The 17,188-nt window shown below is 37.1% G+C and overlaps 1 protein-coding gene across 32 annotated transcripts in view; it reads left to right on the top strand.

Moving 5' to 3' along the window:
- Window positions 1-17,188, top strand: part of Slo (calcium-activated potassium channel slo) — a 73,028-nt gene that overhangs the window by 14,204 nt on the left and 41,636 nt on the right. For 21 of the 32 annotated variants that reach the window (XM_076897112.1, XM_076897149.1, XM_076897063.1 and 18 more), the window contains exons 2-6: window positions 3,168-3,229; window positions 3,431-3,527; window positions 3,740-4,003; window positions 4,106-4,273; window positions 11,532-11,623. In XM_076897112.1, the coding sequence (XP_076753227.1) occupies window positions 3,168-3,229; window positions 3,431-3,527; window positions 3,740-4,003; window positions 4,106-4,273; window positions 11,532-11,623 (683 nt within the window). Of the gene's footprint in view, window positions 1-3,167; window positions 3,230-3,430; window positions 3,528-3,739; window positions 4,004-4,105; window positions 4,274-11,531; window positions 11,624-15,113; window positions 15,206-17,188 lie in introns of all 32 variants that reach the window. The other 11 variants (XM_076897122.1, XM_076897207.1, XM_076897130.1 and 8 more) reach the window with 2 other exon arrangements.

Raw genomic sequence — 17,188 nt, forward strand, 5'->3', positions numbered from 1 at the left:
ACGCAAACACAAACGTTTGTACATTTGTGCAAGTAGATAAATGTACAGCCAGACAACTTCCTCCTGTTTTATTCAAAGTACAGTGAAACGACGACAAAAAGTCTTTGAATTCATAGGAACTTGAGTTATGAAAAGGAGGAATTCCATAGTTTTCCAGTAAAAGCCTCTTCGTGGAAAATCAATTTGTAGAAGCTTCGCCTTTCGACCTAAGCTGGGGCGAATTATAATACAGTTTTTCTTCGCGAAGTTAGAATAGTTCAATTATAGACGATTTTTCGACGAAAGTAGTGCGATCGTTTATACAAGATCTGTTAAATATACAATTATACGTGTGCTATGCGTGTGAAGCAGCGTCATCGATGAGTAATATATTAGTTACGTTACGAAATCGAATACCATTTTTAGCATCATAAGAAAATAGAATGAGAGTTAAGTCCTAGAAGGTTAAGATCCAAAATACATACAAAATACATATGAACAAGATATGTAAACTACACAAAATTGAACAAGTATTTAATTCAATGAATTACATACATACAAAGGCTTATGAAAGCATTTGAATGCACGTGTGCAATTGTTATCGAAACGAATATAATCGATGGGTGATAAAAGTATTTAGTTATTTTTAGAATTAACTAGTCAACACTAGCAATGATGAAAAGGCAACTTTAGATAAATCTAGTTTCGACTAGTTAGATCCAGTATTGACGGATTTGCCTTATACTTGCATACGTATGTATATACGAATTAGGGGAGAACACGGTAAGAGGCGTTTACGAATGGATATATAATACACGCGTTTAGAGGCAAGATTGTGTAGGAAGTTGGAATTAATAAAATCGTAACAGCTTTCGGTATTCGAAACGAAATGGACACTGTATAATATATCGTATTCTAATAGGAAATGTATTGTTCGGACAGTAGAACATTCACACGAGAGAATGATTGGATAATAGAACGTTCACATCAGGGAATGATCGAATAATGGTGCGTTAGGATAACAGAGTTTCCATTATACTTTCCATATACAATGTATGCTTTTAATTATACCTGGGCGTACACAATTTAACGAGATGTACAATTTAGAGATCACAAAACGTGTTCTCTATAAATAGTTAAGCAGGATGAGGTATATACCGCTTCCAGTTAATGAGATTTTGTTAGATGAAGAGAGCGACCATTCTACACAGAGAATGAGTAAGTCAATGTTGCACAGACTAAGCTCCGGAGCTTAGGAAGCTTCTTCCACCCCACTTTTATATCATGGAGTAGTGTCGTTAGTAGGAGACAGAGGTAATTTAAGATTAAAATATCTTTGTCCCTTACCATAGCGAGGTCGAAAGATAGACGAAGCGATAATTTACCTGGATTTGACTTTTTCAATACCCGACTAAATTGATTTGAGAGTAACCAACACGAGTTGAAATACAACCTGACGTGGAAACGCGAGCAATGATTCCGATCCCACTGGTCTCAGTAGAATAAACGTTGCATGGCGTGACAGCTGCTGCTGTCGTGTTCTGCCGGGCTAGTAGATATATCCAAATGGTCAGCCGTGGAGTAGATAAAGCAATCTCCGATGGACAGCCGCGCCACGCGTTTCTGCAGTAAAACGAACATTTTTAGGTCTATGGCAATTGTTCACATTTGTATCTATCAATCTACAGACTATTCTTCTAATCGAATCACGCATCTAACAACCAATGAAGCGTATAATGTTGCTGTAGTACATGATAAATTGATGCATCAGGAATGTGTGAACACTACTAACCTCATCGATGAGTACGTATCCATACTTTACAAATTGACCAAAACTTCGTTTGTAGAGAAAGTGTGTTAATCAAAATAGATCTTTTATAGCTGTGCGATGTCATTTTCATGTAAAGCACAATGGTTGTACGGTATGTAATCGATTCATTGACTTGCAAATAGCCGTTCGAGGAAACTGCGGATGGTCTCTAGTTAATGATTCCCAATTCTGTAATAAAACTTTCCCGAATGAATTTACGATCCCTCGTAAACTTGGAGGTTTGTTGTGCTTAGATAGCTTTCTGGATAATATCAGTTGTATAAGACTAGATAAATCAATTATATAGTTGTTCCTACAGCGCAATCGTGATCCCGTGCAGTATTGCAATTATATGAAAAATATGTTATAGTAGCGTTTAAAGAATCTTGTTTAACTGAATATAATTGATAAACATTGTAAAGTAGGACGTTCACGTTGTGCTTATATGGGGGATTTTCAATTGTTGATAACAAGATCTACTAAATTTATTGCGATAATATATCACCGACGATAAACAGTCATGTGGTGAAATTCTTTGATACTTGACGAGCTGCTGTCTGGAACGGAGCCAACCGAAATCGATCGCCGCGGTCGGCTAAAGTACATAAGCCGTGCTTCTTTATTTATTCACACCACTTGCGCTACACGCTCCAGTGGTATCTTTGTACCTATTGTACGTGTACATCCACCACATATGCGAATGCTATCCAGATATCGAAGGCTGTACCACCCATTGCTTCCTTTCCTCATATTTTCGTGCACGTAAAGTAGGGAGAAGGAAGTAATTAAATAACAATAAAGCTTATCAACCCTATTCTTATTTATTTAAGTACAGCTGACGTTTATCCCACGAGAAATTACAATTGTTCTTTTTGCGATTAGATAATGCGCAAACGCAAAAACGTGCTTACGTTAATAAGTTAATTTTCCGCCGCTTTTTATGTGGCAGGTTTATGCGACGATGAGCTAAACAATTTATTTTTTAATTGTACACTGCGTGTAATGACAACAGTCAGACAATTTACTACTGTTGAAGAAAGGCTAAGACAAGAAGTCTGAATTGTTTCCTGTATTATATAAAATTGAATTGCGTTTTTAATTTGTTACTACGCTGAAATCCAAAGTCATAGTTTTGTTTGAAAGATCTCTCTCGTCGCATAGTTTCACGTTATATGTAATAAAATACACACGTTTATAACTATAGTGATAACACGCAAAGTAAAATACGATGCGCGTGGTTTATGTATCTATGTTTTCTTTGCATAACATTTAATTTATTATGTGAAAGATTGAATTACGATTATTGATGACTATTGAATATTATGGATATTGTTAATTCTCATAAATATTTAATATTTATTGTTATTTTTGATTTCAGGTGGTGTTAGTTTTCATTCTCAGTATAGCATCGCTTATAATATACTTCATCGATGCCTCCAGGTAAGAAAACTGATCGCTTCTAAGCGTAAAATATTATAGACACATAAATAACAAGGCTACTTAAATAAACTTTGCCGTGCAATTATGTTTGATCGCCCATCACATTATTACCGATCGTTTATTTCCACGAGCATTTTAAGTAACGTTATCAAAGAGATTTTTAACATATAATCTCATCAATTTGACAATTTTATGTTACAGCGAAGAGGTGGAACGTTGCCAAAAGTGGAGCAACAACATTACTCAGCAGATAGACTTAGCTTTCAATATATTTTTTATGGTCTACTTTTTTATACGCGTAAGTGTGTACCATATTTTCCTATCGGGATATAGTACTTAAAATTGATATTGCCATTAACAGTTAAGTCATACGTTATGATATGGAAGCACCAAGGATCGAAATAGCGGTTGTCTATGCTTCAGTGTTCAATTCCCTTGTCTGTAGAAAAACAACAATTTTGATACGACTCTTAACGAATCAGAGACGTAATTAATATTATTCTCTAATAGTTTATCGCCGCCAGTGATAAGCTGTGGTTCATGCTGGAGATGTATTCGTTCGTGGACTACTTTACGATACCACCGTCCTTCGTGTCGATATATCTCGATCGGACGTGGATCGGACTGAGGTTCCTCCGAGCCCTACGACTGATGACGGTCCCTGACATCCTCCAGTACCTAAACATTCTAAAGACATCGAGTTCCATTCGTCTCGCCCAACTTGTATCGATCTTCATCTCCGTCTGGTTAACAGCTGCTGGCATCATTCATTTGGTGAGCTGTTATTCGGCCTTTCTCCTCACACGCAGAACGATTTTGGAACGTGAAATCTGCTTACGATAATTATTGTAAATGAACACGAATTTTTGTTCGCAGCTTGAAAACTCAGGGGACCCGTTCGAGTTCACGAATCCTCAACAGCTTTCGTACTGGACCTGCGTCTACTTTCTCATCGTGACGATGTCCACGGTAGGATACGGCGACGTTTACTGCCACACGATCCTCGGCCGCACATTCCTAGTATTTTTTCTACTTGTCGGTTTGGTAAGCCATCTCTATATTTCTTTTATACAGCCGAAATATTATATTTAATACGTTATATGAAACAAATGATTCTATAGTTCAGTGTAGATGATCTCGCGTGAAAAATCGAATTGCCTGAGTAGTCGAAACATTTGTCACTGACACTGAACAGACAATTTGATTTTTCCCGAGCAGTATTTATATCAACTTTGCGAAACATGCAACTGTTATTTTTCACTTATGCTCAAACTATTTCTTTTCCAAAACTTATTATTGGGATTACCTTTGGAACTATTAAACTGTCGTTGCTTCGATGGTAATCTTCTCTCGATAGTAATTTCGCGATTACATTATATGCTCTGTCTCTACTCGATAAATTGATTTTTACATTAATTACGTTAAAAAAGGTCCATCGTTTTTATCGAACTTGATCGGTGATTTGAATGTTTCGCAGAATTCGTCTTGTTAGAGTAGAACTCGCTGATCTCGCCACGGATCGGCTGATCAGATTTTCGTAACATTTACACGTTTATTCTCCTTGAGACACACAGAACGGTGAATATTTCGACAGTGCACAATGTTCTCTGATCAATCGAATTCTCTGCCCTGCAAGATAAGCTGGATTCAAGTTTTTTTCCCCCGAGAAATTAACATTGCATCACGAGATGAAACGACACGAAACGAGGCGGTTAGCCTTTTCGGTGCAGTTCAAGCAAACCGTCGGAGAACAGTGTCACTTGTCGCGGATCGATTGCTTCGTTTAAACGACGATGCACAGTGTTTGCGAGAAGTGTGACTGGCCCACGAGTGTGCGTGCGTATTTGAGGGTGTGTGACTCGTATCGATCGTACAGTTGCGCATTAATCTCGGTAAGTCGGAGGAGAACGACTCGAATTCACAGTTCGCGATTTATTGCTATACGCGTTGTATCGAGCTAAAGGAAGCCTGAGCATCGCCGTTTAAACGCGGGAATGCTAGCGTAACGTTTGTCTACAAATGTCATTAGAATACGAGAGATCAGTTAACAACGTAGTAGACATTGTAAAGTATCGAAACGCGTAGGAGGGCTGATTTTTTTTCCTTGTTTTTTTTGTCTTGGAATCTAGAACCTTCGACAAACCTTACGCCACTCACGATAGCTATATTTTCCGATAAAACGAAGATTCGACTCGTTATTAACAAACGTGATCAGTCGTGCATCAATCAAATCATCCCTTTTAACGCCATTTCGAATTAAATTAATTCGTTCGAATAGCAGCTGCACGTGATATCTTACGATCGATTCTTATCGTGTGAAACGAAATCAAGCAATCATTTTTATCGAATGCTACCACATTTTTAAAACAAGTAGCGACGACTTAAAAATATTACTACTGGTACTGTTACTTAAATTTCGAAAGCATAGCGGTTTTATTTTTATATTTGTCGTACGTTATTTTTTATTTCTCTCGCACGTATCGATCGTACTGTACGAGTCGACTCCTCGCAAAGCGTAAGAAGTTTAATTGAAATCACAGAGCAGCTTCACACTTTCTCTCTCTCTCTCTCTCTCTCTCTCTCTCTCTCTCTCTCTTTCTCTGTCACTCTCTCTCTCTCTCTTTCTCTCTCTCTCTTTCTCTCTCTCTCTCTCTCTCTCTCTCTCTCTATCTCTCTATCTATCTCTATCTCTCTCTCTCTCTCTCTCTCTCTCTCTCTCTCTCTCTCTCTCTCTATCTCTCTATCTATCTCTATCTCTAACTCTCTCTATATTTCTCTCTCTTTTATACCGATTGAATCGTACCTATTTAAATTGAGTCCCTACACCACGAGTCGTATATAAATATATAAATACTATAAATAGTATTATATATGCTATGAAAAAAAGGATATATGCCTCATTCATTTCTAAAATGCAGCTTGCATAGCTCGGTCCATTTGTACGTTGGCTCCGACTGACTCGTATTCTCTAAACTATTGAGAATAATAAGAGGAAAACGAGAAAAGACAAGAATCGGGTAAACGAATGGATCAAAAAAAAAAAAAGAAACGAAAAAGAGAAAAAAAAGAACGGGTGACGAGTAAGAGCTCGAGAGTTTTCTATAGCGATACTGGCTACCTGTGCCTTATGCCTATACCTCTATATATGGCCGTAGTCGGGATCGTCCTGATATTTCGTGTAATCGTGTCACTCTAATTTCCGTCGCGTTAACGAACGGTACAAACGGAGAAAGTGAAAAGCAAAAAGAAACGAAATAAAATCAGAGAAGCAGCGAGATGTGAGAAAAATATGTGGCACGACGTCAAGACACGTGTTTTCAGGGAAACGACTCGTCTTGGCTCTCTCCCTTAACTGTGATTTTCACGCCCTTTTCACGACGTTTGCGTTGCATTTACAGTGACAACACTGCATTATGTGTACAATATAGAGTGCGTAACACTTTGAGGATAGTAGACGGAACGCTCATGACGGTTCCCGACGGCGACCCTTTATCGTTCTTGTACCTACACGGCTCACTTTGTCATATAAAAAAGAAAAAAAAAAGGTTTGTAGCGCGGATCGTGGTGGCATCTTGCGCTTCGAACTCTCTCGGGGTAAAATAGTCGGACGAGAAAATCTCTCTGCTTACTAGTAGCTACTTCAAACGTGTTTCATACGTCTTTTTTTTTATCTCTATAAGCTGTCTCTTGACCGTAAAGGCTTTCTAAATATCTATTTTCGTTTAGTGGTTACATGTTTGGCTTTCGAGTATACTAGGCCATCGTCAACGATGCTGGAAAATAACGTGTGGAGTGTTCTATTTTTAATTTACGAGGAAATACTCCCAAAAGTATATCGAATCAACAGAATTGAACGCAGAGAGTAACTCTGTATAATTTTCCTGAAACGTATCAACAAAGGGTGAATCGATACAATTTGCTGTTTTGCAAAGGAAACAATATATTTGGTAAAATTTTGTAAAAACGATTCTCCGCGAACTTCATTAATTTTCTGACTTCCATATACCTTTGGAGACACATTGAGAAAAACAGATCGATACGAAATATCTCGTGCAATTCTCGCAGATATCAGATCGTTCTGTTACAGTGAGAAGTTTGAAATATTAACAGTAGAACATCTCGATCATCGCGAATAATTACTTTTTCATGCGTACACTTCTTGCTCGCGAGGCACTGTTTAAATAATCGACCTCAAAGTAACGCGAACAAGCTTTCTTGCAGCAGTAATACTACTAACGTTCCCATATTTCATTGACGATGAATAAATTGGGAGAATCATCTTGGAATAACGTATCATAATCGTACGTATCGTAATACGTCTCGGTTTCTTAACGCATACTCTACTCCTTCTACTTGCTTCACTTTCTTCTATAATTCTCGCCTTGAATCATAACCTGGCTTTATTCTTCCGACAAACGTATCGATCATCGTTAACGACTAGTTCACGAATCACCGCATCGATTCGATTTACTATAATAAATTTACTATCACGCAACAAACTGATTTCTATTAGTAGGATCCTAAGCGCGAACGAGCCTCGAGTCTTTCCAGGTTCAGAAATGGCGAACCTTCGATGATAAAAATGTTTGAAATGTTACCAAGTAGCTGGCAAGTTGTACGTTATCCGTCGATTCGAGGCACGTTGTTCTTCTGAAAGTCCTCTAACATCGATCCATGTATCGTGAACTCTCCTAGAAGGCACAACAAGCCCAACGACTTTAGTACAACGTTGGCTTCTGTGCGAGCTTGATCTATGACTATGTCCGTTCTATCTGTATGTTGATCTGTTTTCTGCGAACGCTAACAATGCTGCTAACGTTACTATTTAACATAGAATACGTGTTTGCCCGCTTTTACTATGGTCCTCAGATTGCCGTTCAACGTTCTTTTATTTTCCATTGATTGTGAGGGGCATTGTCACAATCTCTGCACAAGTGTCAGGACCACTGTGTTGCGAACCACCTCGAAAGCTTTTTGTTTCAATTTCTTTTGCGTCAAAAATTGATTCGACTAGTCCGTAATTACGATAGGGTTAATTAAGGAATTCGTACAATTATCTTTTGATTTCTCACTCCAGGACAGTTTTTTAGCTTTCAAATCGTTTAGTACTTGGTTGCAAAAAGAATTGGCGAATATCTCAAATTGATTTTTATAGGATTCGTAGCTGAGGATAGGCTGATAATACAAGGTCGGTTAAAAATTGGGGATCTAGGCAAAGGTGGCAAAATCAAAGAGGATAAGAGCGTACCAAAGACGTTATACATGAATCTTGAGAATTCATCAATTTTGGATTTTATTCACGTGACAAATTATAGAATGTGAAGAGAGTGGCTTCGATAAGTAGCAGTTAAAAATAGTACCGTTTAAATAGTTAATCTAAAATATAAAATAAAGCGGATCTCTTTATTACGTAGTGAATCATTATCGTTGTCTGTTGGTAATCAATACAATTCTAGGATCTAAAAATTCTTTTCTTCGATATTTTGATATTAATCGGTTCGTTTTACGTTTTAAACGGCGTTTTATGCGCATAACTTTCACATTTCGATAAAAACTGCATGTACGTGTCACGCGAGAGACTCGTTACGATTAATAACCTGTTTTACGAAACATTTATTGTGTCTATGATTAACACAGCCATTTTCCGATGATTAATTCTGGTTAGCTTAGTGTGTGTGTATTTTTCAGTGGTTGCCTTAAGGGATCCGTACACGCTACGATTTGTCATACGACTAGTCGTACGATTATTAATAGATTCAAGCTGGAATTCACGAATCTATTTTGTAAGTTTCGAAATCATTCGAATCCAATAATTAAAAGCTAGATACGTAGCAATTAGGTCAATTTCGAGCGCATCGTTATAGCCCTGCCTTCGTAACTCGTCACGCGGGACACTTTAATCCACTTAGAAAGTAAATCGTGCAAAAGCATTCGCGTGACAATTACACGCGCGAGCGCGAGCGTTGGGGTTGAAGTGACTTGAAGAGATGTAACCGTATAAAGTATTCCATTTTCCACTCTCCATTGCTACTTTCGTTTTCAAGATTCGCGTCCACATACCATTGGGAAGAAAGCGATGTAACAGCGGATTTGGCATAGATAAAAAGAAGCTTACTCGTAAATATATTTATTGTAATATCGTTATTAAACGAACGTTTTATAAGTTGGCAGTTTTAATTATTTCCGAATGGTACAATCGATCGACAGCTTCGTTTAGCGAGGGATTTTATTAATCGAAATAATTTCACCCTCTCTGTGTTCATTTTATATTTCCCATTTTATAGGAATTTAGTTTTGATAAAGTGAACTTTGGCGAAATTATCGAGACACTCTCTCCTTTGTATAATTATGATACATAGAAATTCGATAAATTATCATCTGTACTTAATAGTGAAGTCCTGGAGTCGATTTATCACCAATTTTGTCGAATATAATCAAATTCTTTTCGTTTATTCTGAAATACATTTTCGGATACGTTTGAATTTCAACACTTTTTATTTCATTGCATCATTCTCTATTAGATGTCTCTAAGAAAGTGATATTAATTTATAGAAATTATTAGTTCGTTTAAGAACCAAACAAGGTATAAAGAGATGTACACGCTACAAATCTTCGACTTCAAGCTCGTGACATAGGAATATCTCCTTCTACTGTACTTTACTATGATTTCCTTTAATCGCAGTGTCTTTAGTTGCCTGATACATTAACTGATAGCAATGTAAATTGTTTACCACATTATTTATGATCAGAGGGAGCACTATGAGATTTCTAACTCTTGTTTAAATTATTCAGCGATAGCAACTGATGAATGTTCACAGTGGTTGGTTGATTCTTTTAGTATTGCGACAATAGAGATAGTAAAAAATTGCAAGTACGATGTAGCGCTTCCCTCGTTGCAGCCATTTCTCGAAAGACATCGGCTGACGAACGTCAGACTAATACGGTATCGGTAGTTCCGAAGTAAATGTTGCTATCTGATTTTGAACTGCGAACGTAGGAGGTTTGTTATGCTATGTTTTACGTGTGCACGGAAAATGACATTAAATATCTGCTTAATATGACCGATAGTCATTGAACTAGAGTGCTCAGTCAGCTTTTCCGATTTCTGTGATCCGCTTAATGTCTGAAACCATCACTTGTTCCTTTTTCTGCACCTTCTGTTATGCCATCGATGTTCTCTCGCATGCGCAATTTTATTTCCACCGACTCTTTACTTACCTGTAATCACTTCCTCCTCGAAATCAGTATTATTTCTGTTTCACTTCGGTATCATGAACTTAGCCGATCATCTGTAAATTAATTGTACATACTCATGCTTCATACGTTGCGTGTTCATCGTTTTGCAAGGTTATTGGAAGTGCCTGGCATATGATGGTGGCCATTACGATGAATACTTTGTATATTTATACATACGTATACTTATGTATCTGTTTTATGTACATAGATGAAATGTACTCGTGACACTTTGGGAATTGTATCTTATATGGAGCGTTGGAAAAGCTATTGTTTGTTGAATGAACATTACATAAACAGTAAATGATCGAATATTTTTATAATTGTACACTTTCATAGTGTTTCTTTAGCGGTGACACTTGCTAACACATTGTCATGACTTGACATGTCACAACATAAGCAAGTATATACAGATACACTATCGAGTGATTAAACTTTTTTCATTCACATTATTCATATACTAATATATATTTAGAACATTGCTGACACTACAAACATAATAGCGATAACGTTAATGACGATATAGAGTACAATAAAATTAAGCAAATTTATGCAAGAAGCGTTGGTTTTTCGTACATCGGGAAATTCGAGTTTTTCAAAATTTTCTTTATCACGGAAACAATGAAAAAGATTGACTTTGTTAGTGTTAATCGCTAGTTAATTTCTTTGTTCGCGACTATTTGTAACGTCAATTACGTCGATTATTTACATACAAAGCCGTGGCGCCGAGTTAACCGTCGCGAAGGGTGCATTTTTACGATGCCTCGACAAGTCTCCGCTAATCCAGAAGTCGTCACGGTCGTCACGGGCTGATACGAGAAAGTGTAAAACAGAGGGGCGAGGATTGTTCACCGGCGAATCTCTGTCCGTTCCTTGTTTTCCACACCCCCCTATTTTTTTTTTTTCATTCGTTCTGCTGGGACCACGTAATCCGAGGATCCAGCGGACGTATATACGTACATACCTGTCGAAAGCCCTGCTGTACATTGCAACCATACATAGATGACCCAGTTTGTTTGTAACGGTTCGTAGTGGCATAGCGTTTTCTAGTTATGATTTCTATTTGCAGGCAATTTTTGCTAGTAGCATACCTGAGATAATAGAGCTCGTAGGCAGTAGGTCCAAGTACAGCGGCGAATACAAGCGGGAACATGGAAAGAGGTATTATTATATAATTAAATCCTTCAATCCTGTCTCTGTTGTCTATATTAACGTTTTACTTTCAGTATGTATATATACTTGTAATCTTTTATACAACCATACACAATTATACACATACACAATTTATACATGTATTCACTGGTACTACTCGTACAAGTGACACGTCCTTATGTCGAATCATGGTTATCGTACATACGTTGTTGCGTGTGCTCGGTCCATAAGCATACAAACGGTTGTCTGCAAACGACATTGTTGCATAACCGCACAAGAGCCGTTCGTTTTGAAAGTGATGGAAGACCGGTCTCAAATCTCTTTCCAGCCTACTTTGATTTCGAGAGCTGTGCAAATTTATCTCGACGATTATTGTAGCATAAAATTATCTGTTAAATTCGGCTATTTAATATTATTGAGATACAGAACAATGATCTTTCACCACTTCGAAAATGAAGGACTCGTGTAATATATGTCTACCATACGTATTTATGTTCAGACTGTTTCATTAACGCTGTTACAAGATTTTCATTAACGAATTAGAAAGAATTTATGACTTTCCTGCTCATCGAACGGCTTTGTTACCGTCACGTTTGTTTTCTGTACACTTGTGTTTGTAATTGTACTTGCGCTTGAAATAATTTGAAAGGAAAACAGGTACTGTATGGTTTGGTTTTTCTACTTCATCCATATTTATTTTACCTCTTATTTTATTAAAAAAAAAGTGCGTGCAATCTTAATTTCTTGCAGTATCAAGTTCGTTTGCTATGCAAATACATTTTAAAGAATTTCTCGGTCAACATTAATGAAATAATCTGAATACGTTAGTGCATATGGTAGCATATTGTGCAGTGTTGCGAGCAGAAGGATAGTTATTGTCTATCACACGTGACATACGTAATTAAAACTAAAGAAACGAAGAGTGCTGAGAGGCTCGTTATACCTGACGCGCGGTTATATCGATTTTAATGTTTCATAAAACGCTGTTCGCGGTCCTTTTTCTTTTCAAACAAACGTGAAAGATCCAATAAAACTTTGCCACTAACAGTCTGCACGTACAAGACTAACAGTAACTTATCGAGTATAAGATTGGGAATTTCGGTGTGTCTTTATAATTGGTTTTATGACATGTTCAATTAGTAAGTTCGTAAGTGTTGTTCAAAAGAATATTTCAGATTGAGTGTAGCACATAGAAACTATGTAGTTAGTCGATTAACAACTTAAGGACAATATACATGAAATTGCTAATCAATTTCATGGTATAAAACCATAATTATTGGGATCTTTCACTATACGATAAGTCTTCCATACGAAACAATATCAAAACGAGGGTTGCTATGCACAAACTCAATAAGAGAAGCATGAAATTTCTTAACTAGTCCTTCTCTTGCATGTGTTTCGTTTTATAAATCTGGTTTGTTCGTTCCGATGCAACGATGTCTATCGGATAGGTTTTTCGAGCACTCGGCATTGGTGTATATTTTTAACGCATTCGCATCGCATTTGTATCGTATCGAATGAATTGAAGTGTCTCTGTAAGGCCTCTCCTACTACGGCACAAGTTTTGTTCAAACAAATTGGAGAAAATACGAAGAGTGTACAGTAACTCCATTTTTTCTCCGACGTTTGATTTGTTATAACAGTTTTAACAAGAGCACACCTTTTGCCAAGATTGCACGGTTTGCCACTTTAGTCTGCTACCTCTAACACACTATGTATAATATACCGAGAACATTGCTTTTTTAGTATTAGAAATAGATACGCGATCCATCCGTGGCACCTAATATCAAACCGTTAAGCGATAGTGGTTGACACACACACCGATACGTATATTCTACGTCGCATTTATTTCCTTCTCTTTAGTTTTCCCTTTCTTTTTCTCGTTCTTTAGTCATTTCTCCCGCAAATATCTTTTTTACATACACAAATTAACGATGAGATTACCAAAAAATTGTTGGTGAAAATACCTAACTGGAAACTCCTGTACATGATACGCGACGTAAAATGTGTGCTCCACTTTTCGTTTACTTCCCACCCTGTATTCCTTTGTATAGGGCAATACCATTATGTTTTTATTCATGTGCGAGCACTCTTGAACGACGGATGATGTCATCGCGGAAATGTTGTATAACGCAATCGTGCTCTACCATGTGGTTGCAAGTTGTCCACATCACACGCTACAATAGAGCCTGCATGCCAGTTAATTGAAGTCTGACATTTTTACGAAGCTTTAGACGACGCTTGTTTCTTCCTGAACGTGAAATACGCGTCGTGATCGTATAGAAGCTGACAACGATGAGAGTGATAATCGAAGGATCATCGCACTGTGAAATAAAACGATGTGTTTGTGAAAAAGAGAAAAATTAATAAACTAACGACACTGTATTTTCATAGTACAGTGAGCTTGTGTGTCGCATTGTTTTGTGGGGATTGTGTGATTTATAATGTCCGTTTATACGCTCTACGATATTAACTTTTTGAACATTCTGACCATATAAGATGAGATTTATATGGCATTCCATCGTTTCATCATTATCATCATCATCGTCTCATTCTTCGATGGTATACAAATTGTATTTGCATTTCGATCTATTTCCATGCACTTCGCTTTATATTCATTTACATAAACAAGGATAATAGAGAAGTCTATGGATATCAAACTAAGGGATGCACGATGTTGCAAGTTAGGTTGCAATGCAGCGTTCTTCAGATGAGACCTACCTCAGATTAGGATGACGTAGGAATTTCTTAATAACATAAAATGTCTCGCACATTCGTTCAATCGCTTGTCTATGAAACAACTTAAAACATCGAGGTTTCATTTCATTGTCCCAGTTAATCATTCGACTCATAATTGGATATTTTACATTCAATTTCAGGTACTTATGTTCATTGTTGCTGATGAGTAAAAGTACGTACTATTACGTGTTTATTTGTTCCAATTATAACAAGATGGTTAATACACGTAAAGCATTGCGAGCTATTTTTTTTTTTAAAGCTAATAGATAGAAAAGACTTTTTAATACCTATTCGTTCAGTGGACTGTCCCATAGGATATTGGTATTATACTCCCACAAGAGATAAGAAGCTTTAACTCTTTTTTTTTATATTACGCTCGTTAAGGATTATCATCGCGATTATAGCGGCCAACTAACTATTCCGTTATTTTCGAGAATAATTTGGGTGGGATTTAATCCTTTATCAGTCTACGTTCTAAAGCGAGAATCACCCTCGTTGCAAATGATTGAGCAGAGAGTGAAGCGTTGCGAGCGTGTATATCGTGTTTTAGCCAGTCTAAAGAGGTGTTCAGGGAGTAGAAATGCGGTAATTATCAAATGAAAGGGAATGAACAAGAATGTAACGTTACATGTGTATATACTGTCGAAAGAGAATGAAACAAGTAGAAATGAAAATGCAAACAAAAAAAAAAAAAAGATTAAAACAGAAAACTCAGGCTAGGGTTCTGTTCTGACGGCAACGGATGATTGTGGGTGTGTAGGCGGTGTTCGCCAGCTGGATCCCAGAGATCACGGAGCTCGCCGCGAACCGCTGCAAGTACGGTGGCCAGTACAAGCGCGAGCGTGGACGCAGGTATCCCAGAAATCCACCTACGTGGAAGCCAGCCAAAGACACCCCTTGAAACTAGTCCCCGAACTGTTATCCTTGTAGTAAACATAGTTGCGAGGAGGTGCGAAGAAAAATCTGGATAGCAAAGTGACTCGTTTATCACTTTTACCCTCTTCGCTATTCTATACTACCCCTCTTTTCACTAGAATTCTTTGACGACGAAAGTTCGCGGAAAGTTTTTGTGTTTCGCTTACGAAACAGTTTGTCATTTTTTGAAAGTCGTGAAAACCGTGCTGACGATGAGATTTTTGTTATGAATAGAATTTAAACTTTGTTTTTTTTTTTTGGTAAAACTAGAGACGTACTTTAGATGCGAGCAAAGGAAAGCTTTCGTCAGCACCGTTTGCGAAATTTCGGTTTGCGGTGTTGGTTGGTTTGTTTTTAGCGTAAAATGAAACCGACGGACATTGTGTTTTGTGCCTCTTAAAGTTTTACGATCGCGAACGAACGACTCGTGTTTTTCCTGAATTTGAATTTTGTTCTTGAGTATAAACGGATTCGCGACTGCTATCCAGAGTAATTTTTGAACTAGCGTAAATATCCCTCACCCTCACCACGTGATCCGTAACTGTTAGAAAACATGGCATCCCAATTTCTGAACCACTACCCTCTTTTATCATTTCTTTCACCGTTTATTTAATGTACTTTGTGCTGACTCTCACCGCTTTTTTTACCCACCTTTTACCGGTTAGCAAATATCTTGGTAACACGTGCTGGTATGCTTGGACTTTTGTAAAAAGAAAAATATACACATACGAGTTTTATTGTTCTATACACACATGTTTATATACACTATATCGTAGATGAGATCAATATATATTACTGTTGCATCTCTCTCTATTTCTTTCTCTTTCTTTATCTTTCTAAATCTCTCTCTCTCTCTCTCTCTCTCTCTTTCTATATATATATACATTTATTATAAATATATATATACATGGTAATATGTATATGACTGCCCCACCGCATAGCCTCGAGATGTAGTTTGTATATCTTATTCCTTTTTCACGCGCGATTTATCGGACAAACTTCGTTCGATCTCATTCATTTCAAATTAGGCGCGAATGTTTTTCGTTTTCGCTATGTATCGAATCGTTTATTTTCTTTTTTTTCATGGTCTGTATTTTCTCTCTCATTTTCTCTTTCGATCGGGCAACCCTTCTGCTTTTAATTGAGCAACAGGATAGATCGTCGATCGCTTCAGCATGAAACATTGACTTGTGCGTATAAAAATTTACCTACGACTTGGTTCTCGTTTGAGTAAAGATCGGCCGAGAATGTCGATCGTTTGATCACGACATTTTTTCTTTCACTCTGCTTTTGTTTTTTTCTGTCAAATATACAATGGATTTAAAGACCTTCCGCACATCTTACTACAGTTCCATCGATGTAAGATTTAAACAGAAATCAACAAACTGAACAGGTTTCTCAATTTTTATTTGATTCATTCATCCTATTTCTGTTTATCGTCAATAGAACGAAACTACACAACTGGAACCAGGTCATTGAACTGCTGTACACATTAATGTCTTCAATTTCTCACGATTTATTCAATTCATTGGCAATTTTTATACAATCAGAACATTAGCTTTTCATTCATACAATATCACTTTGTTTGTTATATCGTGCACTTTTGACTCTTCAGTTTTACGAGAAGACATTCCGTATAGTTTTGGATATTAAATTATTCTATTCGATGCGTGTCAACACGTCTATATAAATCTTCTGTACTTTTAAACTCTGAAACGTACTTTACTCTTCATTAACGAGTGTGTTGGTAAGGTGAATGGAAATTGTCTAATCCACTGTATATGTACACATATAAGATGATCACAACAATTAGAAGAGGCTGTAGATACTTTTTAAGAGAAGGTAGAGAAAATTGGCGAATAAAATTTGTAATGGATCAGTAGGGTTAAACGAAGTTTCCAACAGTTTCGGCGCAAGGCT

The sequence above is a fragment of the Xylocopa sonorina genome, chromosome 1, assembly GCF_050948175.1.
Source record: "Xylocopa sonorina isolate GNS202 chromosome 1, iyXylSono1_principal, whole genome shotgun sequence".
NCBI classification, from domain to species: domain Eukaryota; kingdom Metazoa; phylum Arthropoda; class Insecta; order Hymenoptera; family Apidae; genus Xylocopa; species Xylocopa sonorina.